This window comes from Lissotriton vulgaris, chromosome 6, assembly GCF_964263255.1.
Source record: "Lissotriton vulgaris chromosome 6, aLisVul1.2, whole genome shotgun sequence".
NCBI classification, from domain to species: Eukaryota; Metazoa; Chordata; class Amphibia; order Caudata; family Salamandridae; genus Lissotriton; species Lissotriton vulgaris.
This window is the reverse complement of record NC_141694.1, coordinates 699,412,743-699,439,794: the sequence shown is the minus strand read 5'-3', so window position 1 is coordinate 699,439,794 and position 27,052 is coordinate 699,412,743. Positions and strand designations below refer to the sequence as shown.

Below are 27,052 nucleotides of genomic sequence, written 5' to 3'. Positions count from 1 at the left end.
TTCAACAATGGATGGACCATTTTAGAGAAATATATGCATCAATTAGTGTGGACTCCATTCCTATTATAGAATTAGTTTAGACATTCAGGGCTCAGGGAACATTAAAGACCAAGTATCTATACCGTTTTAAGCACTGAAAGAGTACTAGGCCCAGACAAGGTTCCAGTAGACCTGTTACGCTCTGAGACAACAGTGTGGGACCCATACATAAATGGCCTTCTCAAACAGAAACATGGCAGGCAAGTGGATACCTTACTCTTGGCATGGTATAAAATATTTTCTATGCTCAAAAAGGGTGATAGATCAACCCCCAGTAACTACAGACCTATTAGTCTGAGTGGCAACTTACGAAAGACTACTTGAGCGGATGGTAGAAGCTAAAGTCCACTCCCCATTACAAGCAGGTTTTCATGCAAGGGTGAGCACCAGATAGTCCAACTGTTGTGTACATTTTCTGAGGCAGCTTATTGCCGCCCCCTATATGTACACAAAGCCACGTTTCCGAATATAGAAGTTGGATAGCTCTTAATATTTTCTGTGGAATCCTTGCAATTATTAGTGTCTGCCAGAGTAGCGTTAGATGGGCCCTATCCATAGCGGCCGTGAAGTCAATAAAACAACATTAGAGCTTTGATTTTTAACTCCGGGCATTCTCAATTCAAATGGCTAGGGCAGCCAAGCTTAGAAGCGTGCCCTGTCTGGAATAAAATCCTATATGGTTCCATGGGATAAGATCCAGCTATTTACCCAGGCTAACAGATCTTGTACTATTAACCTGGCATAGTACTTGGAATCAATATTGAGTAAATCGATCATTCGGTAAGTGGCTGAATTGCTCCTGCCACCACCTTTGAAGATAGGATGTACAATAGAGCAACATCAAGGGACTTGGACAGCCTGTTGCAGGCTTACTGCTCTATACAGGATACTTCATTTTCCCCACAGAGCTCTGGGTTGGATTTAACGAAAGCAGATGGCACACAGTTTAAGCCAGGAGCCCTATCTCCCCTGATTTTCCTTAGGATGATTCAGTGGGACATGTTTTTTGACCTGCTGTCCCTGAGGAGCTATTATTTGTCACTGACCAACGCGTGACAGGTCCCTCTCTTGTTCCCTGCGAATGTATCCAGACACTTGCACTTAGGTCTCCTTCAGTATCCTTTTGTTCAGGAAAGTTTGATGTCTCCATCTGCTGATTTGTTAAGTTTGAGAGATATATATATATATATATTCTGCCAATGTCTATCTTGCCTCTGTTGTCATTGATTTCATGTGACCTTGGGGCCTAAGTTCCTTTAGATGATGTTTTTTTGATGTCTTGCAGAAGATTAAAAGCCTTGCTCAACCCGATTTCTGTAGATCCACTGGCAAAGGGATTTAATGTTTCCTCAAGTGCTGTGCCCATGACTCCTCAACTTCTTTTGCATTGTAGACTGCTGTGATGTCCTTATCTGTTTCATTGATTATTTTCTAAAATATAAGTGTGATTTTATAGGTGTGGAGCATCTTAGCCCAGAACTTCTCAGTGTGCTCTTTCTTGATCGTCCAAACTGCCCTCTTATATTCCTGTCACAGTTTCCTCACTCTTTCTTGTGATACTTTACAAAGATGGGTTTTTTTCAGTTGGCAATACTATTTGTTTGGAGCTCCCTTTAATAAACTGCGATTTTGTCATCCATGGAGAATTTCTCTAATGGTTATGAGGTGCATAGGGCCCTTCTCTGCTATGTTTGTGGAGCAGTGCCTTACAGTATTGTTCCCAGTTGGTGATTACATTGCATGGAGTGAGTTCATATTTATTCAACAATTTTGTGCAATCTAGAAGGATGTCATCCTGTCCCCTTACTAGCCATTTTAGCTTTTTCAGGTTTTCCGTAGGCAAATCTGAAATTAAGGAATTAGCTCTTAAATAAAAGTGTAGATTCAGATTCATTGTTATTATCTAAGGGTAGTGATCAATGTTTTTGTGTTGTTCTATTTTGAGGTCTCTGATGTAATCAAACTGTGGCAAGGAGGCGACCGAGTGATCTAATATTGCAGTGATCTTTCCTGAAAGGTGCTTCCAGCCTAGAGGCTAGTCCCCTAGAAATTTTCTATTCAATATTCGCAACCCTGAAGCTGCTAGTAGCGACACAAGCCAAATATCTTGGGTATCTTTTCATCTTGCTATCACAACTGCTTGTTGTGGTATATTCCAAACTGTGTTTTGGGCTATTATGTTTTCATCATGGGTTTTTGAATTAAGCAGATTTGAATTGAAGTCCCCATAGATCATTAAACGTTGTGCGTCGTGTTCTAAGGACAGGTTGTTTAGAATTGATTCCAGTCTCAGTAGTGCTGCAGACTTTTCTCTAAAAGCTGGATTGATATATACATTGATTAACATTTGTGGGTGTTTTAACCCTTGGGCCTAGTTTTCGATTTTTACAGCCTAGAGTCAGACCTCCGAGAAGTTTAAGTGTTCTACATTTGTTTTAAGGTCCATTGAAATGTATGGCCACCTCTTGGTCAACCCTTAGAGCTTGATCCTAATGCGATCTTGTATTCCATGTACCCCAAGCAGGGGGCCCAATGCTGTGCCCAAGTTTCCTGTACAAGAATGATTTGAAAAACCCTCAGGAACTGGACACCTTCTTGCTCCATGGCCTTGTTTTAAATGAAACTGATATATTCCACTAGCAAATACTGAATAGAGCTGAAGATGGTCCAGATCTATCAGTGGTGCGCATTACATGAGTAATTGGTAAAACCCATAGCGCTACGTGCTCCATTCATGAATCTTGTTTCCTGTCAAATATGAAGGAAGACATGGGCAATCAGAAATGGCGATGACCGTCTTTGAATCACTTATTTTTTGTTCACTTTGAGTTGTGATCGCTTTACCAATTGGACTCGTAAGATTGAGAATGGAGTGTGGTGTGACAGCTTCTTTTAAAGCAATAATTCTTCTGTGATCGTTCTCTGTGTTTTTATTGCCCATGATAGAGTGTCCACTCAATGTAGTTTGTGATGCAGATAAGTGGAAGTGTGCTTGTCATAAATCAGACAGGCTACCATAAGGAAACATTGAGATAACTTAATGAAATCAAATGCTATAAGAACATGTCTGCCAGTCCACTAAAACAGAGTATTTTCTCATACATGTTTGATGCATTGGAAAGAAACTGTCCTTCTCCCTGATTTGAAATACAATTATTTAAGTTAATTCCCCAAGATACCCCTGTATCTATATGCTTCCTAAAATTCTCAAACGTATTACTTTCCCCCTGGCGGTATATTTTCTCAGGTATAGGTTCTTCTCTAGAGCGGCTCTCAGAATTTGTGGATACTTTTCTCAAACCAGTAGTAACTATTTTGCCATCCTACATTAGAGCTACAGCTGAAGTTTTGTCAAGGTTTGGAGATATTGTATGGGAGAAGGATACCATAATGTTTATTACTCTGGACATAGAGAGCTTACACACAGTTTGGTTGTTAGCTTGGATCACTACCTATCAACTAGAAATGCAAATTATTATGAACATACTACCATGCTTTTCGAAATGGTTAACAACATTTTTTTCACAAAACTATTTCATGTGCGTGCTACCATCAGTGATACCACCAGAAATAAGGCACTGCTATGGGCTCCAGTTTTCCCCCTTACTGTGCCAACTTGGGTTGGTATGAGAGGAGGTATTAGTTTAGACAACAAGATTCAATGTTCTTTTTTATGAAGAAACTACCAATAATATCACACTGCATGCTAATAGTACACATCCAGCTTGTGGTAAAAATGATATCACCGTTAAAGAAATGTTAAGCACACACAGAAATTGAAGTGAAGAAATGATGTTTGAATCTGATCCACGTGCTTTGAAGGAATGCCTGAGCATTTGGTGTTTTAGATCAGGAATTCTTCTCAAAGCAGAAAAGACTAATAGGTTATCCAACAAGAGTAGCCTTTATCACTACTTGATTGATTTCTATTTAACAAATGTATAAGATATTCAACAAACATTGGGGGCTGCTACTCGCTGCTATCACAACTGCTTGTTGTGGTATATTCCAAACTGTGTTTTTGGCTATTATGTTTTCATTTTCAACAGTCTCCTAGCCTTTAGGAAGGAGTTAAAGACTATGCTTTTTTCTATTTAAACTCTGGGATCGTAGCGATTTGCTGCCTTTGTGCTTCTTTGGTTTTCAGGCCTCTTTGTCAAAGCGCCGGGACACCCCTTGGGGTAGCCGTGCGCTCTAAAAGAATGGTGTAACATAACATAACATAACATAACATTATGGGTTTGAGAATTAAACAGATTTAATTTGAAGTCTCCAGAGATCATTATATGTTGTGTGCCGTGTTCTAATAACTAATGACTAATGAAACACATATTAGAACATTGGAATGTTGGGAGCTCCATTGAAAACAATGGAGTGCTCTGGGCTTATAATGGCTGGTATAAGCCTGGAGCTCCAACATTCCAATGTTTCTTTGTTCACAGCTCTGGCTGTGAACAAAGGCTTCAGGGAGCCTGAGGGGATTCCAATCCCCTCACGCTTCCAAAAGGCTTTGTTTTTTTTGTTAGAACATTCTGTCCTCTAGTGGCAGAATGTTCTAATAGCCTTATAGCCCTTCGTAGATGGGCTATACCGCTATTAAAGTCCCTCTCCCTTGTTAAAGGCCCTCGCCTTCGGCTCAGGGCCTTTAACGCTGGAGAGGGCCTTTAATAGCCGGTATAGCCCTCTACGGCGGTCTATAAGGCTATATTGTATGGCCACCACTTTGTCTACCCTTAGAGCTTGAGCTTAATGCGATCTTGTTGTATTCCATGTACCCCAAGCAGGGGCCCCAATGCTGTGCCCAAGTTTCCTGTACGAGAATGATTTGAAAAACCCTCAGGAACTGGACACCTTCTTGGTCCATGGCCTTGTTTTAAATAAAATTGATATATTCCAAGAGCAAATACTGAATAGAGCTGAAGATGGTCTAGATCTATCAGTGGTGCGTATTATATGAGTAATTGGTCAAACCCATAGCGCTACCTGCTCCATTCATAAGTCCTTGCTTCCTGTCAATGCTGAAGGATGACATGGGAAATCAGAAATGGCATTGACTGTCTTTGAATCACTTGTTTTTTGTTCATTTTGAGTTGTGAACGTTTTACCAATTGGACTCTAAGATTCAGAAAGGAGTGTGGCGTGACAGCTTCTTTTAAAGCAATAATTCTTCTGTGTTTGTTCTCTGTGTTTTTATTGCCAATGATGAAGTGTCCACTCAATATAATTTGTGATGCAGATACGTGGAAGTGTGGTTGTCAATAATCAGACATGCTACCATAAGGAAACATTGAGATAACTTAATGAAATCAAATTCCTTGTTTAGTGGAGGTGCTAAATGGTTATAGTATAGTTATTTCTGAGGGAAGATGCAAAGAGGATATTCTGATTTGGATGGGCTTGCAAAAACTAATGATAGCATATAACAAATATTTTAATAAAAACATATTCAATGTGACACTCATGTTTAACATCAAAATGCCCTTTCCTGTTGTGGAACTCTGTTTTAGACCACAAGATTCAGTGTACTTTTTCATGAAGAAACTACCAATAATATGGCACTGCATGCTAATCTTACACATCCTGCTTGTGGTAAGAAGGAAGTTTGAATCTGATCCACGTGCTTTGAAGGAATGCCTGAGCATTTGGGGTTATAGATCAAGGATTCTTCTCAAAGCAGAAAACAGTCTGTCTCAGTCAGAGAACCCAGTCTAATAGGTTATCCAACTAGAGTAGCCTTTATAATTACTAAATTGATTTCTATTTAACAAGTGTACAAGATATTCAACAAACATTGGCGGCTGCTACTCGCTACACCTGGATTGAGAGAAAAGTAAACTGATAGGTCTATGATCACTTACTAAAGAGGCTGGCTCAATATGAGAAATTCTTAGCCCCAGCTATATACAACTGTGAAGCTGGAGAATGGGTCATCGACAACTGGAACTGCCAAGGTTTTTTAATTAACTGTGGTAATTGTTCTGTTTGCCGTATGGGCTTAAACAAAATGCTGGAATTTAATGGCAACACTATGGCAACATTCAAGGTTAAGTACTTTTATCACCTGCCACAGTGCATATGTGAGCTAAGTCATTATTTATCAATGTGAGCGAATGTTTGTTACGCGATTTCAGGTCACACCTTGTTTCCCACTTCTGTTTGGGACTGTTATCACTAGTGTTGATCCATACATGTGTGCACAAGTTAGCTTCTTTCTAGTCCTCTGCAGTTGTGGATGGCTTCTAGAACTATTTTTAATTTGGTCTGACTATACACTCTCTCACTGTGTTTTATGATGACACCACAAGAGGTCAGATTAATTCCCACACTTTGGCACTGCAGTTTGATGAGGCATAAACTAGAGCCAACATCTTATGGCCCACCATTTTGCATTTCTGAGTACAAAACCAAGATTTATGTGCAAGTTTCAACACAGGTTATAATGTGTGGTTTTTACTCGCCGAGCTAGAATATTTGTATTTTGAAAATAAATCATTATCATTTGTTTACTTCCACATTAAAGGATTGTGACATTCTCTATTATATTATTGATTATATTATTATTGTCCTACAATGACCACACAGAGACCACTCACTCCTGAGAATTATACTTTTTCTTGTACATCTGGCAAGACAGTGTAGACTTTCTCAACCTTACTAAGATATCAGAAAATATCTGGTAAGCATTGCATTGTTCACATCTTTATCTGCTTCTAGGATTACTATGAGCATATTGGGCACTAATTAATTTGTAAATATTTTTAATTCTTGACTACGCTCATAACGCTAGACAAAGGGATCAATAATATATAAGCAAAAATCGATAGCCTTTCCCTTTCCTTTTCTAGTTATAAATCCTGTTTAGTGCAAACACATCTACACAATATAGATATTCTCTGCCTTACATGTTTCTGTTGTATAATGAATTATCATGATTCAAATGGACTGATGCAAGCATAGATCATTGCTTTCAATTTCTTTATGATGTAAGATTAGATACTCAATACTTAAAGACCTGGGTCACAATCAACTATGTATGTCCTTGAAATGAAATATGTAACTATATTGCATAGTTTTCCAAAATCTGCTGGCATTGAAGGTTCTTGAAACAGACTATTGATTTTATAATGATACATTTGACAGATGGTTCCCAGCTTCGATTGTAGTTATGACTTAAATAAGTGACTGATTATACAAATGTAATATTCAATCTTTGCAGTGACTACGTTCCAGTTTAGGTAACCATGGGTATGGCTAACTGTAATCTTTTGTAAATAGATGTTTTTAATAATAACATATTTAGCGTGGAAGATTTTATGATGGTAAGAATATACTACTTTGTTTAACAATCCTGAAGAAGTTCCAGGAAGGGGAATGAAACCCGCTAGCTGTAGGTTTAAAATGTATTTTTGAATAAATGAATGAAAGGATACATTAAAAAAAAAAACATACATGCACCTTGAATCATCTTTGAATTTGATGGAATAATCAAAGCTGGGAATAAAAAACTCTACGCAAAAAGACTGCTGTGCTCTTCCACTATACATATGTCATTGATTTATGGGCCATTGTGGAGGTGGGCACTTATTGCCTTTGAACAATTGGTGGGACCAGTATAACGTAGTATAGATGCCACCGCTCTCTTTAAATTGATTAAATCTTATTTATTAAACTGTGAATTATTACATACTACCTCAATACATCTGAGCTAAATTTGTTGAGTAAATTTGTTGGATTTGTTATGTTTTTATTTATAAACACAGCCAAGTAATCCTTAAAACATCATATTCTAAAAAATAAATAAAACAATTTAATTTTAAAAAAATGTACACGAGATGGGCAACTGATATATAGAGTTGATTTTTCACATTCACCTTTTAAGAACAAAACGAACTTCCTTACGCCATTGTACAGAGTCCAGTGACACCTCAAATTGGGGCTTTACCTGGGAAAATCAATTCTGAAAGTTCCAAAGAGATATCTGTGCAGCTTATGGGTCATCCAGGAATATTATATTTCTCTGGCCCAGCTCAGGATCAAACCCCAGGCCATTTGTCACCCTGCTGTTCTAACTTAATTACATTTCTCTCCAGCGGCAGGAACAAAGTCCTCCGAACACAAAGGGAGCAATGAGCAGTGCTTCACTCATCTCCTGAGGAGGAAAGGGATGGGGCCGAATGCTCTCCATCAGTCAACCGGCTGCGACATTGTGCGTGGGATGGGCCTGTCCAAACCCAGTAAACAAAGGAGGTAGCCTAGACCTCTGGAGCCAACACAGGAGGGGACTCCCTATGAATATTTGCTGGGAAAGGCCCTGGCAGTGATGTCCGCGAGGGGCGGAGCTGAGGCCCCCAGAGCAGATGTGGCAAGTGAATCCTGGGTGACGCCACTTTTGAATGCCCCAACAGGCTGTGCAGAAAGGTTGAGACGGGGCAGAGAGGTGATGTGGCACACCAGGAAATGCCTCACTGCTGGAACCTCCCGCCCCCACTTAAAAGGTCTTGTGCAAGGGAGAGAGCTCTCTCTTGGTTGTAACTTTCAGATGGACACTGGGACTGGAGGTGGCAGTCATGGAAAATTGGAACGAAGAACCCCCTGACACCATCCAGTCTAAGTGGGGTTCTCCCCAGGACCAGGGAAGCTGGTGCACGTACATACCCTGTGGGATAGTTGGGGGAAACCGGGGCTTCTGCGCCAAGGAGCAGAGAGGCCCAGAGGAAACCAAGGACAAAGGTTGGCATAGGGAGCCAGGGGAACCATTTCTCTGCAAAGTTTGCCAACTTAGAGACCAGAAGGTCTAAAGAAAGTGCAGCAGGTGGCCAGGGCTCACCACCAGGAGCAAAACGAGCCCAGGATCACACAAAGGCCCAACGGGTCCAAGATATCAGCCTGAGAAGGATTTAGACCATTGACCCCCAGCGCGATCCCGGCACGCGTGGAGCTCCTTTGCCCAGTCGAGTTAAACCCCTGGGTGGGCCAGGGCCTGAGGGTTGAAGTGAGGAATCTTTGTCAGTGCTGGGAGGGAGTGTGCGAGGAGCCCCACTTCCCCAAGAGGGGGAGGCCCGGGGTTCCCAACCCCCAGGCCGCACCATGTATTATGGGCCAGACCCCAAACCTCGGACTCCTGCAGCCAAGAAGGAAACGGGTGTGACATCACGCCTCACCAAGTAACCTCAATGGCACCCGGGATCCGAACTCCAGACCCCTACCACCAAGCAGGAAACTCGGAGCACCTTTGTGCATTCCAGTAACAAGCAGTAAGGGCCCCATGCCTGGGCCCTGGCAGCCGGAAGGTGCAGGTGTAGCGCTGCCTCGTTTCCCCTGTAGTGGTGGGCCTGCCCTGATTCCTGTGTGTGAGGGGAACGGGAGGCTGCCACCACAGTCAGCGCCTTACCCACAGGAGCAGGCAGGACAGGGGAACCTTGCTGGCTCCCGTGGCTGCATGGAGGAGTGCTGCTCGCATATGGAGCAGGTGGGAGCAGCCAGGGGTGGTCTCACTGGGCTGCCCCTCAGCTTGGAGAGTACACAGGATGCCCGGGTGGGACCTGGAACCCTCATAGAAAAGGGCAGCGTGGTGAACAAAATAGAAAAAGAAACAGGACAACAAAGGCAGCTGCTCTCCCCGAAGCAGCTGGAGAACTGCTCATCAAATATGCACTTCTCCCAAGGGAGCACCCCATAATGCCTTGAGGGGCTTTACAATTCTGCATGTATTTCCCATTGTGGTGCCCCCAGGATGGTGGGGTCACCACCAACGATACCCAACGGTCCAAGTAAGCTGCAGGAGCTCAGCACGTTCCCTCTGGAGACCAAAAACGTGTTTTGAAATGTAGTGACCACAAGTTTGCAGGGTCTAGAAAAAGATGACCAACTCAGGCTTTGCAAGTATTTTTTTTAGCACTCCGTAGGCTGGAGCGTGTGCTCTTCAGATGGGAGTGCTGTGCCCTCTGGGTTATTGTTGCAGTAATTCTGGCCTGAAGGTGATTAAAGAAATGTGTATGTGAAATGTATATGTGGATTGTATGGTTACATGTGGTTTGTGATCAAAATGGAATACCCCATGGGACTATTTTTACAATTGCACTTTCAATGCTGCAAGTATTTAAAAAACACAGAGACACGTGAACTTCATTTTGTCAATGCTTTATTGATTGAAATTATGTTGACAGCCACTCATGATCAAAGCACATGTGCTTTATTGCAAGTAATAAGTGCCCTCATGGTTATATTTTATTATTGCATTTACCCTCAAGATGCTGATTTTCGACATGTAGTTTGGGGAACGTGACTCCTTTAGGGTGTCCAAGGTGATTATGAAATTTCATCAAAAGGTATTTCCATCAGCCTTATGTATATTTGTAAATTGCTGTGTAGTACTGAGTAGTGTGTGTGTAATGTACTTTTCCTTATTACAAAAGAAAAAGCACAGACTGGACAATCATTTATTGAATGTTATAATTGCGTGCCAGCGAATGGCGATTACTAGCCCACACCACCTCCCTTGAGTAGGCCTAGGACTGCTCTGCTTCTCTGCCCTGAGAGTGCCAAGCGCTACAATGGGGTGTTTCGTTCCTGGTTTGGTGTGGACCCATTACTTGTGCAGGCCACACAACTTATGGCCTGTTGTCTTACAGCTCCTTACGGAGAAAGTACTTATTTAGATGCAGTGGGATGCTCTGTGTGCAGTACTGTAGTAATCACTGTAAAAGCAGCCCGCACTTCTTGAATGCTATGATAAATGCAATCCCCACTGAAGCCAGTGAATGGTCTCAGAAGACAGGCCCTGAGAAATACTACACAGTTTCTAAGCGGTTACTTCCCCACTGTTTCCTAGTGATTGTATGTTATATGAAATGTTTCTGTTTTTGTGCAGCCCTATATCTGTATTCTTCTTGTGTTGGAATTTGACATTTGACATTTGGGCATTGTGTTTGTTCTTTCCTGATTTTTGGTGTTTCTCGTAGAGGGTTGTGTCTGTCCTAGCAATTCTGTGGTATGTTTCGACTCCCTTTTGGCTGCTGTTTGCTTTCGTCAGGCATCTTAGAATGTCTGTCATTTTGGACAGTAAGTTGTTTGACATTTGGAACTTCAATATACTTGGTTCTACAAGGTGCCTGGATGGTTCCAGGAACCTAGTGTTAATTTCATCATTGCTAACATGACAAACCAGTTATGTGTTCCCTGGAGCCTTGTTTTAAATGCTCTTCAATTACCCTCTTGCAATTCTGCAGGATTCTCATCGTAAAGGGTAGATATTGCCTTCTAGCCATTACATGAAGCTTCCTCCGGGCTTGTGGAGACCTAGTTCTCAGTTCCGCTTTCTCCCTGGTCACTAGGCTAAGATAGGGAATCTCATCTGGATTGGTGGTGTAACCTTACTAAAGATAAGGATAGCTCAAAGTGGTAGCCTATTTGATGGTACTTTGTTTTTATTCTTGGCATTTATCATTATATTGTGCTGGCATATTCCAGGCCCTTTGGTCTTGAGTCTTTCGTCTTCTGCATTTAACACTGTCTCAAGATTCAGAGTACGGTCCACCACAAGCTATTGGTGGACCGGTTGAGGGCCTGTGGAATTCAGGGAAAGGCCCTAAAAATCTTACAAGCCTTCCTATCTGATAGAACCCAGACAGTGGCACTGGGCAGTTACGAATCACACTCCTTTGTACTTCCTTGTGGAGTCCCCCAGGGGTCTTCGTTAAGCCCAACCCTTTTTAATGTATATGTGTCTACCCTCGCCCCGGTGATCCGATCGTTCGGCTTTCAACTCACGGCATATGCCGACGACACACAGATTGTGGTGTCCCTCCTTCCCGGCAACACGGAAAACACCGCTGACAGATTCAGAAACTGCATGCTCGAAGTAGGCCGCTGGATGGCACAAAGCTGCCTTAAGCTAAACTCCTCAAAGACCGAGGTTCTGCTCTTTGGTGCCAGAGACAACTTCTGGTCCCCGAGATGGTGGCCAGACGAAATGGGACCTCTCCCAGGGCCGGTTGACAAAGTGAAAAATCTCGGTATACTGGTGGATACCACCCTGACCTTCAAATCCCAGGTGAACGCCCTCTCTTCCTCTCTCCATTTCACACTCAAAACCATCAGAAAAATTCTTCCGTATCTGGAGAAGAAATACAGAAAAACGATTGTCACTGGTCTAGTGCTTTCACGCCTAGACTATTGCAACAGCCTGATGCTAAACGCCCAGCAGAGCGTACTCCATAAACTCCAACTTCTGCAAAATGCAGCCGCCCGCCTAATCACCGACACGCCCAAATTTGCCTCGGTATCTCAAGATCTGGTAAAGTTACATTGGCTACCCATCCGTAAAAGAATCACTTTCAAGGCAGTATGCATGGTCTTTAAAGCCCTCCACGATACGGGCCCTAGGCACTTGAAATCGCTTTTCTGCTGGCACAAACCAGCAAGAACCCTGAGGTCAGGACAACTGGCCCTGGTTACGGTCCCCAGAACTAAAAAAGCTCGCTGGGGAGGCAGGAGCTTTGCTCTTGGGGCAGCAGAGGCCTGGAATAAACTCCCACTTGCGCTCAGACAAACTCAGGATCTGATGGCCTTCAGAAGAGGACTCAAAACATGGCTTTTCACTCAGTAAGCACGCTCCATCACACCAGTCTATCCTTCTAGCGCCAGGACACCTCCGGGTAACAGAGCGCTCTACAAATATGTAAAATAAATACATAAATAAATACTGCTTACAACCCAGAACGGCCACAGAGTCCTTTATTTTGCAGCATCTATTGGCATTACCATTACTTACCTGTTTTTATGGTATTTATCATTATATTGTGCTGGCATATTCCAGGCCCTTTGTTCTTGAGTCTTTCATCTTCTGCATTTAATACTGTCTTAAGATTCAGAGTGCTGCTTACAACCCAGAACGGCCACAGAGTCCTTCATTTTGCAGCATATATTGGCATTACCATTACTTACTTGTTTTTTTAAATTATAACCAATTTTATTTATTTCAAACACACTACAGTACATGAATACAGAAACCCCTACCAGCCACACTGGTCATAATATTAAACAAAGGATTCCTCTCGATTTCCACTATGCAGTCACTCGCATGCTTACTTGTTTTTAGGTCGAGCGACCTATCTCAATGCGCATGCGCATTGAGCGGGAGCTAGATATATAGCGTCTTAAACAGACTTTACCTAACTGGGCGATTTGGTGCTGTGCCCGTGGCTTTTAGGTCAATGCGCAAGTGCATTGACCTAAAATGCGCGTGCACATCACCAAATCGCCGTCTGTTCCCTCAGCCGCACTCCTCCCACACCTTTGAAGTGAAGCTTAGCTTCACTTCAAAGGCCCCTGCTGCTTTCACACCCTCTCCCCGCTCCGCCACCTCCCCTGCCCGCCGTGTCGCAATTCTCCTCCCACCCCCTTCTCTGCCTTCCCTCCGTCGCCCGGCCCCCTCCCCTCCCTCTGTTCCATCGCAGAATTAAGTAGCAGCCCACGCAGAAAGCAATTTAGTTAACACAGATGACTCGGTGTGTTAGAGTTTTATTGTATACCCTTTATTTGCTCATTGAATGTGCTTTCTGTGGTGGCAGGCTCTGTCAATTGTTATTCTATGCCCTTCTGTGGATCCACAATTGTATTCCTACTTCTGTTTTTGTAATGTCTCCGTTTTTGTGTTTTTTTACACAATATGTTCCCTCTTCTATAAATTCCCTTCACCTAGCAGCCTTTATCCCACCTGTCACCCCCCGATGAGCCGACCAACGCTTAAGCATGAGTTGCCGTGATTCCCTGATTCACTAAACCTTCTCTCTTTCCCTCGAAGTCTATCCTATGTATCACGGACATGATGTCCAATACTCGATTGTTTTCTTCCGCATATTTTTTGCCAAACTTCAGCAACCTTTTTTGAAATGGATAAACCTGAATTACTGTTCAAAAATGACACTTACCTACCTTCACTCCATGAACATGGCATTAATGAGAGAGAGTAAGAAAGCGAGCATTCGCAAAGCCAGTAACCGAGCCTGTCATCCTTCTGAGGTTGGTAAAGTGAGTGGTAAAAGCAACATGTTATTTTACAATGCTTATTTTATTGATAAATTATTAGGGTGCTTTCAAACACCAGGTCTCGTATGAAACGCTCTCTCTATATGTGCAAGCATTATAGGCATACATGTTTATTACTGCAGGTTCCTAAGTAATGCGGCACAGTTTTACATATGGGTGTGTGGGTCTCTATAGGTGGCACAGGCTGATGGGTGCTATGGCGACATCTCTCTTTTCCATCGCGTCGTCACTGCCATCTCTCTTACCTTCTCCCATGCCTCTCTCTCACCCCTCAGACCTTCTCCCTACCCCCTCTCTCTCTCTGTACCCTTTCTTTTTATGGACCCTCTCAACGCTCTGCAGGCTACAGCACCAATGCCCCGTTGGGCGCTTGGCCTGCCTTCTCAGCCTTCCATGGAGCGCGACGTCCAGGCCACCCCTGCAGCACGGTCCTCAATGGCCTCTAACTCACAGCAGGATGCTTGGTTTTTTTCGGGATGGCTTCGACCATTGGTTGTGTAATGTACTCTTTGTTCAAAATTCCGTAAGAATTGGATCTGTCTTAAACACAAATACAGACACGAATTTAAATGTTATTGAAAGAAGATCATCTTTTCTCTGTCACAAACCCTTATGGAACCCACAGGACCACCACACCCACGACCACTACATCCACCACCACATCCACCACAACCACCACCCCATCCACCACCACCACCGCATCCACCATCACCACATCCACCGCATCCACCACCACCGCATCCACCACCACACCCACCACCACTACTTCCACCACCACAACCACCACAACCACCACCCCATCTACCACCACCACCACCACTGCATCCACCATCACCACATCCACCGCATCCACCACCACCGCATCCACCACCACATCCACCATCACCTCCACATCCACCATGACATCCACCATGACATCCACCATGACATCCACCATGACATCCACCGCCACATCCACCACCACATCCACCACCACCACATCCACCACCACCGCATCCACCACCACACCCACCACCACTACATCCACCACCACATCCACCACAACCACCACCCCATCCACCACCACCACCGCATCCACCATCACCACATCCACCGCATCCACCACCACCGCATCCACCGCATCCACCACCACATCCACCATCCACACCACATCCACCATGACATCCACCATGACATCCACCGCCACATCCACCACCACCACCACATCCACCACCACCGCATCCACCACCACCACCATCCCACCACCACTACATCCACCACCACATCCACTACAACCACCACCCACCACCCCATCCACCACTACCACCACCACCGCATCCACCACCCCCACCGCATCCACCACATCCACCACATCCACCACCACCACATCCACCACATCCACCATTTATTTGCAAGTTTGTACCGCGCTGGCTTCACTCCCGGAGGAGTATCTCCGCGCCTTTGGCTTCTACAAAGAATTAAGAAGAAGGGCTATTACAGATGTTCTAATCTACTGTTTAAACAGGAAGGTCTTCAACATTTTCCTGAAGGGAACCATCACCACCACATCCACCACCACATCCACCATCACATCCACCATCACATCCACCACCACATCCACCATCACATCCACCGCCACATCCACCACCACATCCACCACCACATCCACCACCACGTCCACCACATCCACATCCACCACATCCACCACCGCCACATCCACCACCACCACCACATCCACCACCACATCCACATCCACAACCACCACATCCACCACCACCACATCCACCACCACCACATCCACCACTTCCAACATCACCACCACACCCACCACCACTACATCCACCACCACATCCACCACATCCACCACCACCGCATCCACCACCACCGCATGCACCACCACCACCACACCCACCACCACTACATCCACCACCACATCCACTACAACCACCACCACCGCATCCACCACCTCCACCGCATCCACCACCGCATCCACCACCACCATCACATCCACCACCACATCCACCATCACCTCCACATCCACCATGAAATCCACCGCCACATCCACCACCACCACATCCACCACCGCCACATCCACCACCACCACCACATCCACCATCATCTCCACCATCACCTCCACATCCACCATGACATCCACCGCCACATCCACCACATCCACCACCACCACATCCACCACATCCACCACCACCGCATCCACCACCACCGCATGCACCACCACCACCACACCCACCACCACTACATCCACCACCACATCCACCGCATCCACCACCTCCACCGCATCCACCACCACATCCACCACCACCATCACATCCACCATCACATCCACCACCACATCCACCACCACATCCACCATCACCTCCACATCCACCATGAAATCCACCGCCACATCCACCACCACCACATCCACCACCGCCATATCCACCACCACCACCACATCCACCACATCCACCACCACCACCACATCCACCACCACCACCACCACATCCACCACCACCACCACAACATCCACCACCACCACCACATCCACCACCACTTCCACCGCATTCACCACCACTACATCCACCACCACATCCACTACAACCACCACCCCATCCACCACTACCACTACCACCTCCACCACCGCATCCACCACCGCATCCACCACCACATCCACCATCATATCCACCACCGCATCCACCACCGCATCCACCACCACATCCACCACCACATTCACCATCACCTCCACCACCACCACATCCACCACCACCACATCCACCACCGTCGCCACATCCACCACCACCGCCACATCCACCACCACCGCATCCACCACCACTGCATCCACCACCACCGCATCCACCACCACCACCGCATCCACCACAACCACCACATCCACCACCACATCCACATCCACAACCACCACCACCACCACATCCACCACATCACCACCACATCCACCATCACCACCACATCCACCATCACATCCACCACCACCATATCCACCATCATCTCAACCATCACCTCCACATCCACCATGACATCCACCTCCACATCCACCACATCCACCACCACATCCACCACCACCACATCCACCACCACCGCATTCACCACCACCACCACACCCACCACCACTACATCCACCACCACCACATCCACCACCTCCACCGCATCCACCACCGCCACCGCATCCACCACCGCATCCACCACCGCATCCACCACCACATCCACCATCACATCCACCACCACATCCACCATCACATCCACCATCACATCCACCACCACATCCACCACCACATCCACCACCACATCCACCATCACCTCCACATCCACCATGAAATCCACCGCCACATCCACCACCGCCACATCCACCACCACCACATCCACCACCGCCACATCCACCACCACCAACACATCCACCACCACACCCACCACCACATCCACCACCAACACCACATCCACCACCACCACCACATCCACCACCACCACCACATCCACCACCACCACCACATCCACCACCGCATCCACCACCGCATCCACCACCGCATCCACCACCGCATCCACCACCGCATCCACCACCTCATCCACCACCTCATCCACCACCGCATCCACCACCACCACATCCACCATCACTTCCACCATCACTTCCACCACCACTTTCACCACATCCACAACCACCACATCCACCACCACCACATCCACCACCACTTTCACCACATCCACAACCACCACATCCACCACCACCACATCCACCACATCACCACCACATCCACCACCACATCCACCCCCACATCCACCACCATCACCACCACATCCACCTTCACCACCACCACCACATCCACCACATCCACCACCACCATATCCCCCAGATCCACCACCACCACATCTATATGTGTGTGGCTCTGTGTGTGTGTAGGTGCAAATGCAATGTTCTTGGATTTTCGTCACAATAAAATACACTGAACATAATCTTCACAAAAGGTATTTACAAACGTTTAAGCTATTGCCATTATAAATTACAAAAACTTTTATTGAAGTATTCATTATTTACAAAATTAAAAGCCATTGTTATTTGTAATATCAATACACTAGCAGCCCGCCCCGACGTAGTCCGGGGGCAATGAGGCTCCAGGGCCAACCGCCCGCCTAGGCCCCCGCCCGCCCCGACATTGTCCGTGTCCGAAAGCCCCCTCCCGCCCCGACATTTTACGTGTCCCTTTGAGTTACCTGAGCCGCCACTCCTCCCCGCGCTCCTGACTTCACCGCCGCTCGTCACCGCTCCTCCCAGCCTGTCCGCCGCTCCTCTCCGCTCCTCCCCGCGCTCATGTCCGCCGCTCCTCCTCGTCATCATGCACGTCGCGGCCAGCGCTACGTCGCAGCCAGCGCTACTTCGCGGCCGGCGCTACTTCCAGGGGAGTACTTTTTTTTAAGTTACATTTTTAAATTTACATCTAATTTTTATTTTATATAGCCTATGTCCATCTGCACACCCTGGCATTTTCAACGATGTATCGGGTGTGTGGATTGGCGTTGTGGTTCCCGAGTTTACCTGGCTCAAAGGTTTGTGTTCTCTCTTTATAATAGTAGTATAGATCTAAGTCACGTAAATATAACACACATTGCATTACAAATGCTATAGGTGTCACATTTGCAAAAGTCAAAACTATTGACATTGTAACTGACAAAGCTATTAATTTTGCTACTTTCAAAACCAACACATAAATAAAAAAAGTGTCATTTACAATACCAATAGCTCAAACTTTCCTAATGCGAGACCTATTGCATTTCCAATGCTTGTTATTGTGATACAGCCTGCAGAAAGCCACTTCAGGGCATGCAAGTGCCATCTAACTCTTTCACATGATAGAGTTTCAACATTTTAAAGTATTAAAGTTTGTCTGTATAGTTTTTGTGACTGATCTCATATTTTGCAGAAGGCAATTAGTCCATCTTTTTCAAGGCATCACAGTAAATTCATATTTAAAGTTTAGAATTATTGAACTTGGTAATTGCTTTGTTTACTTAGCTTGTCAGTTTTATTTAACATAACCATAATTATTTGATAATCTTGTTTTCAGATTCTATGCTGGAGGTTCTAAAAGTAGAAGATCTGCAAGCTAACAGTGAAGCTGTTTTGTACTGTATGGCGGCTATAAAATTCCTTTCGGGAAATACTCCTCTTCTTCACGACCTGTCTGGCAAAGGGGCGCTAGAACTGTTGGTACAGCTGATGAATCAGATAAACAGCAGCAGCAAAGAATCCCACACAGTGGCTTCCAATTTAGGACACCTGCTAGTTCAAGTTAGTTAGAACTTTTTTTTTTGCTTCTCAAATGTTTTTGTTGTAATGGAGTCATGTAATGAAATAAATAATGTAAGGATAATCAAAGTGGGAGACAGACGCAGTCATTGTATGTTGTTAATCCCAGTCTCATGTTGCAGCAACCCTAACTCTCTGTAGGAGCTTTGAGACCTCAAGTCACTCAAGGAACGCTAAGAAAAATGAAGATAACCGAAAGTATTTTACACACTATTCTCTGGACAATTTTAGCATAGTTTTTGTACTCAGTCGAGTAGGAGAATTAATGAAAGACAAAATGTAGAGTATTTCTCCGTTAACATTTTTTCTGTATATAAATCACAACAAACAGAATATTAACCACAGTGTATACACCATAGCCATGTCCATCGTGTTCCAGTAGTTAAAGTGTTGCAGTCAAAATTGTTTCTACAAAACACAGCAAGGAAAGCCCCATAGCCAAGCTGATTGCCACTTTGCTCCATTATGTCATGCACTATAGCTAGGCAGCACTTAGCAAAGCCAGGTGCATCGATATTTGTGACCCAAACAGATTTTCAGTGTCCTTGGGCAGCTGGGTATCAACCTATGGCCTGCATCATGGTCGGGCCTCCGCGCTGATGGAGCAGGGTGCCTGGAGACTTCGGAGGTACCCAACACGTGGATCTTTCCTGCAGCCGGAGCCCTCCCAGCTGAGACTGCAGAAGCTTACCAATCCCTACGTTCGGCCTGACATGTGTTTGGCAATCAGAGAAGCGGGGCCCAGTGGCTGGTGTGAAAAGGATCACAGCTGCTGCTCACACCTGCCTGAGCACTGCTTGAGGCTGCGGGCCTGGGTCGAGGGCCCTGCGGTGGATGTGGCTTCGGAGAGGCAGGGGACCCCAAGACAATAGCGTTTGAAGCCATGTGGCTGATGGGCATGGCAGGCAGGGGGAGAGAGGTGCCCGATTTCTGACTGTGACATCGCTGGGGCCAGTACTGCAAACGTGCCCTGTGGACGCCTGAATCTAGCTGTGGAGCACTGAGTAGGGCATAGCGGTGAGTTCAGGCCTCCAACTGACGGGGGTGGGGGGGGTCACCATGCAGCCCATACACCCGCCAGGACTTTTACAAAACTCTTTGATCATTGTTGGGTGACTTCTGTGCCGCAGTCTGCCATATAGACCTATTATTCCTCTGCCACGGACCTGCTCAGATACCCTGGGCGGCCTCCCCGGCGGAGGTGAGCTGGAGTGAGCATGTTGAGTCTGGCGGAGAGCCCCCCTGCAGCTGTGGAGCCCTGTGCCTTTCCAAGCTGGCCGTGGCCCAGTAGGGACATAGCTAATTTACTGGCAGACTGTCCGGACGTCGCCTGTTGGGGGTGCACAGTGGAGCGAGACTTTGCGTGGGACTGGCCACACAAGGAGGTGCGCTGGCATCTCAGCCCCGGGCCGTGTCCCGGTGACAATCCACAATGTATTCTGTGGCTCTCTTACTTGCTCCGTCCTGCTCCCCTGGCGGTGGGTTGCAAGTGTGCGGGACGCCTGTTTGGTGAAATTGACATTGGCTCCGCATGGTGATTGAATGCTCCATCCCTGTGTCACATTGTCCTTCTCGTCTGTGCTGACCTACTGGTGAATAGTGTTACTCAGTATTACTGAGACTGTCCAGACAACCCAGACTTCCTGGCACAGAGGAAGGAGGCCCTAAGCAGAGGTTCCCACATAGTCTGAAACCGGACGGCCTGTCATGCTGGTGGTGCCTCAGAGGCAGCGCTGCCGTCACTCTCTGCCACGATGGGCAAAACAGATAAGACTCAGCCAGAACTACAGTTAGACCTCCGCAAAACCCCCAAGGCTCATGAGGGGGGCTCTGCTACGCAGAGGTCCATGCCTGAAGATTCTGATGTGGAAGTGGGCATGAAGTTAAAACAGATGCGAACAGCTATGCAACACAATCTTATGAAAATAGATGACAAGATCGAAGTGTTGACTTTCAGAATGGATCGGATGTCAGAGAGGCTGGACATTCATGGCGAGTGCCTTGACATGGTAAAGCAGCGTGTTTCGGAGGCTGAGAACCACGGTGTTTGCATCCCAAAAGAAAATGGATAAGCTTCTCCTTGAGTTGCAGTCTAAGATGGAGGATCTGTAAGCCCACTCATGCCGGAGCATTCTGAGAATCGTGGGCATCGCAGAGTCCACCAAAATATGCAACATGGAGTGCTATGTAACACACCTCCTATCTGATCTGCCTGGGCAGTAGACTTTCTCTGAGATCTTCTTTGTGGAGTGGGCCCACCTTTTTCTTGCCCCATACCCAGTGCCAAACCTCACCCCATCATAGCGACACCGTTGAATTACAGGGATTGTTATCCTGCACTACGTAAGGCACGAGAAATGAAATGATCTCTGTGCGAAGGTTCTGAACCCAGATTTCACATGCAGGGAGCAAGATGACAGTTCATTCCAGCAGAGAAAAGGTAGCGGGTATGCTGTGCGCCACAAGGTTGGTGGTCATGGTAGACGGTAAGGCAAAGATTTTCTGCGACTAAAAGCAGCTGCAGCAGTTTTCCACGCACAAGTAGATGGTGGGGGTGTGACACCCCTCCCCTAGGGCAGACAGTGGCGATGCGGGAAGCAACCAGGACATGGAAGACTAGGACTTGCTTCTGCCTGGCTGGGTGCTTCGGCTTCTACCCAGCTGGGTGTTTCGGCTTCTGCCCCCGGAGACTCCTGTGCCGGCTCTGCATAGGGGGCGCTATCCCTGTTTGGGGCAGTATGAGGGATCCTCTGAGTCGGCCCCCTCCCTCTGTGGGAGTTTGGGCAGTGCCAGGAGTGCAACTATGGACTTGAAACAAACTCATGGTGGTGCGACATATGCTAGAGTGTGGTAAGACGGTTCCTGCGGCTGCACTGTGTTTTTATGATTGACTGAGGCCCTAGGCGTTCTTGCCCAGGCCACGAAGCACCGTATAGTACCAGAGATCATGCTGAGACTATCATGTTTGTGTTATTTTTCTTTTGTCTTACGCACATGCCATGCTTGGTATAGGGGCCCCTGAGGCTACATGCTGCATGGGGTACTAGGTCGGGCAACATCTATCCCAGTTTGTGCACTACCTGGTACTGTTTGAAACCTACCGGGGAGGGGGAATCCTGGGTTTTATATACATCAATATGCAAGTTGTGGAGATTTAGAGTGTAGGAGGGGCAGGTATGGTTTTTAGGCAGCTGTCTCTTAAGCACTGGCAGCAGCTGTGGACTTTGAGTGATTCCTGGTTAGGTGCGACAAGGTGTGTGGAAAGAGGGGCTGAGGGTGGAGGATTCAAGACATGCTCGTCTGCACCTCCAGGCCACTCTCGGCTACGGTTCTTTAGGTGGAATTTCAGAGGGCTGAATGACTGCAGGAAGATACAAAAGGTTGTAGCTTATCTCCAGAGACACATAGTGGCTATTGCAATAGTGCAGGAAACCTATTTCGCACCCGGGATTGTTGACACAATGCAGAATGCAGGGACTTTGCTGTGCGGCAGGCTTCACCGCGCACACTAGAGGCATTCTCATCTGTCCTTCAGGTGTCAGGCTTCAGGAAGTGTGCATAGATACAGGTGGCAGATATGTAGTGGCGCGCTGCTAAAAGGACGACCTAGCGGTCTTATTGGTCAGGGTGTACGGGCCTGTTAGTCTTGGCTTTTTCATCGGGTTTACCCATTGACTTTTTGCTTTTTGGCCTCCTGTTTTTGATCCTGTTTTGGTTGGTTTTAGGACTCTGGGCACTTTCCACTGCTGTACAGTGCTAAAGTGCAAAGGCTCTCCCTGTAAATTGTGTTTATGGATTGGTGATTACTTGATTGGCATATTTGATTTACTGGTAAGTCCCTAGTACAGTGCACTGTGTGTGCCCAGGTCTGTACCGGGAGGCCATTCCTGAAGTGGGATCCTAAGGTGTCTGGTAAGCTGGGGGGTGTCTGTAGCAAGCGTCCTACCAGTCCTGGTGTCTGGCAGCACCTCTTTAGTGGGGAGGGCGCATGAGTCCAGAGAGAGGGGTGAGAGGGGGACGCATTCCTCAGTGGAAGGACCAGTGGGTCAGGGGTTGCCCGCTCTGAGGTCAGAGCACCCCAGGACTGACCCCGGTGAGCCCACTTTTGGCAGTCTTCATGCTCTGTTGGGTGGACAGGAGGCTGGACACCTGTGCTAGGCAGACTCTTGCACAACTCCTGAGGAATGTGTTTACCTTGGGGGGAGGGGTTGGCGTCCTTCCCCTGAAGTCCTGGGTTGCCAGTCACAGGTCTAGCCTGAAGGTGCAGACCGTGGGTTGGAGGGCTAGGTTCATGGTGTCCCCCCTGACCTGGAGGGAGGGGCGGATGCCACCAGAGCCCCTACTGGTTTGTCTTCTGAGGGCACCACTTCAGGTGGGTGAGTGCAGAGCCCAGGAAGAAAGGGGGGGGGCAGGGAGAGGGCAGCCTCACCCCTGACCCCTGCCCAGCTTAACGGTATGGACCCTGGGCTAGTGTTGGATAGCACCACTGAACTTGTGAGTGAATTGTGCAGGATGCCTGCGACATGTGCACTGACAGTTCTGTAATCTGGAGATTCCACTGCCGGTGGGAGGGTGCAGAGCCCTAGGGAGGAGGACAGAATGTGGGGGAGCCCACCCCTGTCTCCTGTCTAGTCTCTGGGTACAGACCCTGGGCTGGTAGGTCAGTGTTAGGATGTCATCCTTGACCTGACAGGAGAGAGTGGGCAAAGATTGCCAGGCCCCTGGGGCTACAGCCCCCACTCTCAGAAGTCACAGAGGTTATAGAGCCCTGGGAGGCATGAGGCCTGGCTCTCGTCACCAACAGATTTCGGTAGCCACTGCAGCTTGCTGTCCTGGCAGACAGAGGGGCCCCTGGGGAGGGGACTGGAGTCACACCCTGGGGGTGAAGTGGGGCCACACTACTGTGTTGCCCAATGTGGGTACTGTCTGCCTGTTGGGGCACACCTGTGAGCAAGCTAAGGTTAAGGGCTGCACAGATGGTGTCCACAGTTGAGGAGAAGGGTTCGCAATGGGTTAGCTTAGTGGGCCCTGAGAATATGGATAGAGGGACCCAACTGGGTTCAGCAAGGCATAGAACCAGAACTTGCCCCCAGTGTTGTGGGTCAGCTCTATGTTCTATCGCCCCAAGCAGGGAAGTCCATCAAGGGATGGATTAGTCTACCCTGGCTTTAGGTTGGGAGGGGGTTGTGTTAGCTTTGCTTTTTCATCGGGTTTATCCCCAGACTTTTTGCTGTTTGGCCTCCTGTTTGTGACCCTGTTTTTGTTGGTTTTAGGACTCTGGGCACTTTACCACTGCTGTCCAGTGCTAAAGTGCATATTCTCCCCCTGTAAATTGTGTTCATGGATTGGTGATTCCATGATTGGCATATTTGATTTACTGGTAAGTCCCTAGTACAGTGCACTGTGTGTGCCCAGGGCCTGTAAAACAAATGCTGCTAGTGGGCCTGCAGCACTGATTGTGCCACCCACATGAGCAGCCTCTAAATGTCACTCAGGCCTGCCACTGCAGAGTCTGCGTGCAGTTTGTAACTGCCATGTCGACCTGGCACACGCACCCACTTGCCAGGCCCTAATCTTCCCTTTTCTTACATATAAGACACCCCTAAGGTAGGCCCAAGGTAGCCCCATGGGCAGAGTGCAGTGTATGTGAAAGGTAGGACATGTACTGAGGTGTGTGACATGTCCTGATAGTGAAATACAATGTATTTTGTTTTTCACTATTGAAAGGCTATCTGTCCATTAGGATGGAATGGGAGTTTATTTATAACATCTTATAAATATAACTTCCCATTGGGACGAGATAGAAAGATGTCATTTAGTATGCCTGAACTCCGAATATAAAAATGCATCTTTTAGTAAAGAAATTTTTATATTGTGTGTTTAAAAATACCACTTTTAGAAATTGGGTTTTTTCTTGCTTAGCCATTCTGTGTGCCTCCTCTGGTTTGTGGATTGACTGTCTGGCTTTGGAGTGACAGGTGCTGGGGATGTGCATCCTCTCAGGCGGCGACTGTGGGGTGGGGGCGATGGGTGTCCAGCTTTTCCTGAATGAGTCAGGGCTGGGCTGAATAGACCTGGACTGCATTCAGAGTAGTGGGAGGAGTTTTCACTAGCACCTGAATAGGCCTGGTCTGCATTTAGAGTGGTGGGAGTAGATTTCCCTTGCACCTAAATAGGCCCTGTCTGCCTTGGACAATGAGGTCTCCACCTCCTGCGGGGAAGCTAGACCAGAGAGGACAGACTGGTTTTTGTTGAGCACAGAGCCTCTCTGCACCAAGAGAACAAAGGAATTTGCTATATAAATAATTTGGCCCAGACTCTAGTATTTTAGATTACTGCTGAACTAAGGAACCTGCCAGGAAGAAGAGGTGAAAAAGCTGTCAAGAGGAACTGCCACTTTGCTCCGTGCTATGCTGTGTTTACCTGCTGCTTGCTGCTTCTGTCTTAGGCAACGAAAGGACTGGATTGTATATTCATCATGCTGTTAAAGTTTTCTCCAAGGGCTTGAAGTAGAGCTTGCCTCCTGTTGGATGTCTCAGGGAGATACTCGCTGGAATCAAGGAACCTGCCACGAAGAAGAGCTGAAAGAGCTGCCAGGAGGAGTACTGTCCCTTTGCAGTTGCTACTTCTGCCTTAGGCAGGTAAAGGACTGGGCTAAACTTTCTTTACTGGTGCGGAGTATCTCCAAGGGCTTGAAGTAAAGCGTGCCTCCTGTTCTGAAGTCTAAGGGACGGCAAAGACTTCACCAACCTCTGCGTGCCGCTTCTGGAACCACAGTTGCCACAGAGGAGGGAAAAGCAACCAACTCACCCTCTTCCTTTTGTTTTCTCCCTCTTTCTACCCGTTGTACCACTTTTATCTTTTTTTGTCTCTCTCTCTCTCTCTGCCACTCTCCCAAGTCTTGGTGACTTCTGTTCCTAGTTAGGGCTACTGCCTCTTTTCATTTGAAAAGCTCTACGTTATTTAATGTGTACTTACTAAGCTGTACTTTATCCTGTGTGAGACCTTATTCTAGTTCTAACCTTTTAACCTACATCCTGTTGAATTCTGGGAGTAGTAATTTCATTTTGTGAGTTTCACTTAAAATGCCCAATATGTATGATGATGTTGGCTAAAATGTCAAGCTGAGGACTTGTTAAAGGTCTAAAAGACGACAAAGCCAATTGGCAGTTATGACACATGAAGTAGCTCAGCTAGGGTTGTGTGGCAGGTTGAGAGATTGGCTTAGCTCCATACTCTATGATGCTTCTGTGACTGCCCTGGGTCTCCTCCTCAAGTGCTGACAGTGTCACATCAAGGCAGATGATGTACTGGCCATTTGAATATGACCAGTGGGCCAGCTTCAGATGTGGTGTCCCAGCTCCACAGACTGGGAGATAGGGGTCTGAAGGGACAGGCTGAGTATGAAAGAGACATCCAACATCCCCAGGGGAGAGACTGAGCAGTATGCAAACTGTTCATGACCCTGAGCACCTACTTCTTAGCACTGCTATCAGACTTGGTTGAAAGAGCAGAGCTTGTGAGTGAGAAACAGAGACAGTGTGAAGAGCCGTTGGAGCCAGTAGTTACCTGAGCTCAGTGCAACCCATCCAAGGCATGGAGAGGGAAATAAACTGTGTAGGTGGTATGAGGTGAGGTGCGGTGCTGAATGCTGTGCTGAATTCCTAAATTACA

The 27,052-nt window shown here is 46.9% G+C and overlaps 1 protein-coding gene across 2 annotated transcripts in view; it reads left to right on the top strand.

The window, feature by feature from the left end:
• The window catches only part of ARMC2 (armadillo repeat containing 2), a 553,174-nt gene that overhangs the window by 243,027 nt on the left and 283,095 nt on the right, over window positions 1-27,052 (top strand). For both annotated transcript variants that reach the window (XM_086926679.1, XM_086926680.1), the window contains exon 10: window positions 19,137-19,360. In XM_086926679.1, the coding sequence (XP_086782805.1) occupies window positions 19,137-19,360 (224 nt within the window). The remainder of the gene's footprint in view (window positions 1-19,136; window positions 19,361-27,052) is intronic.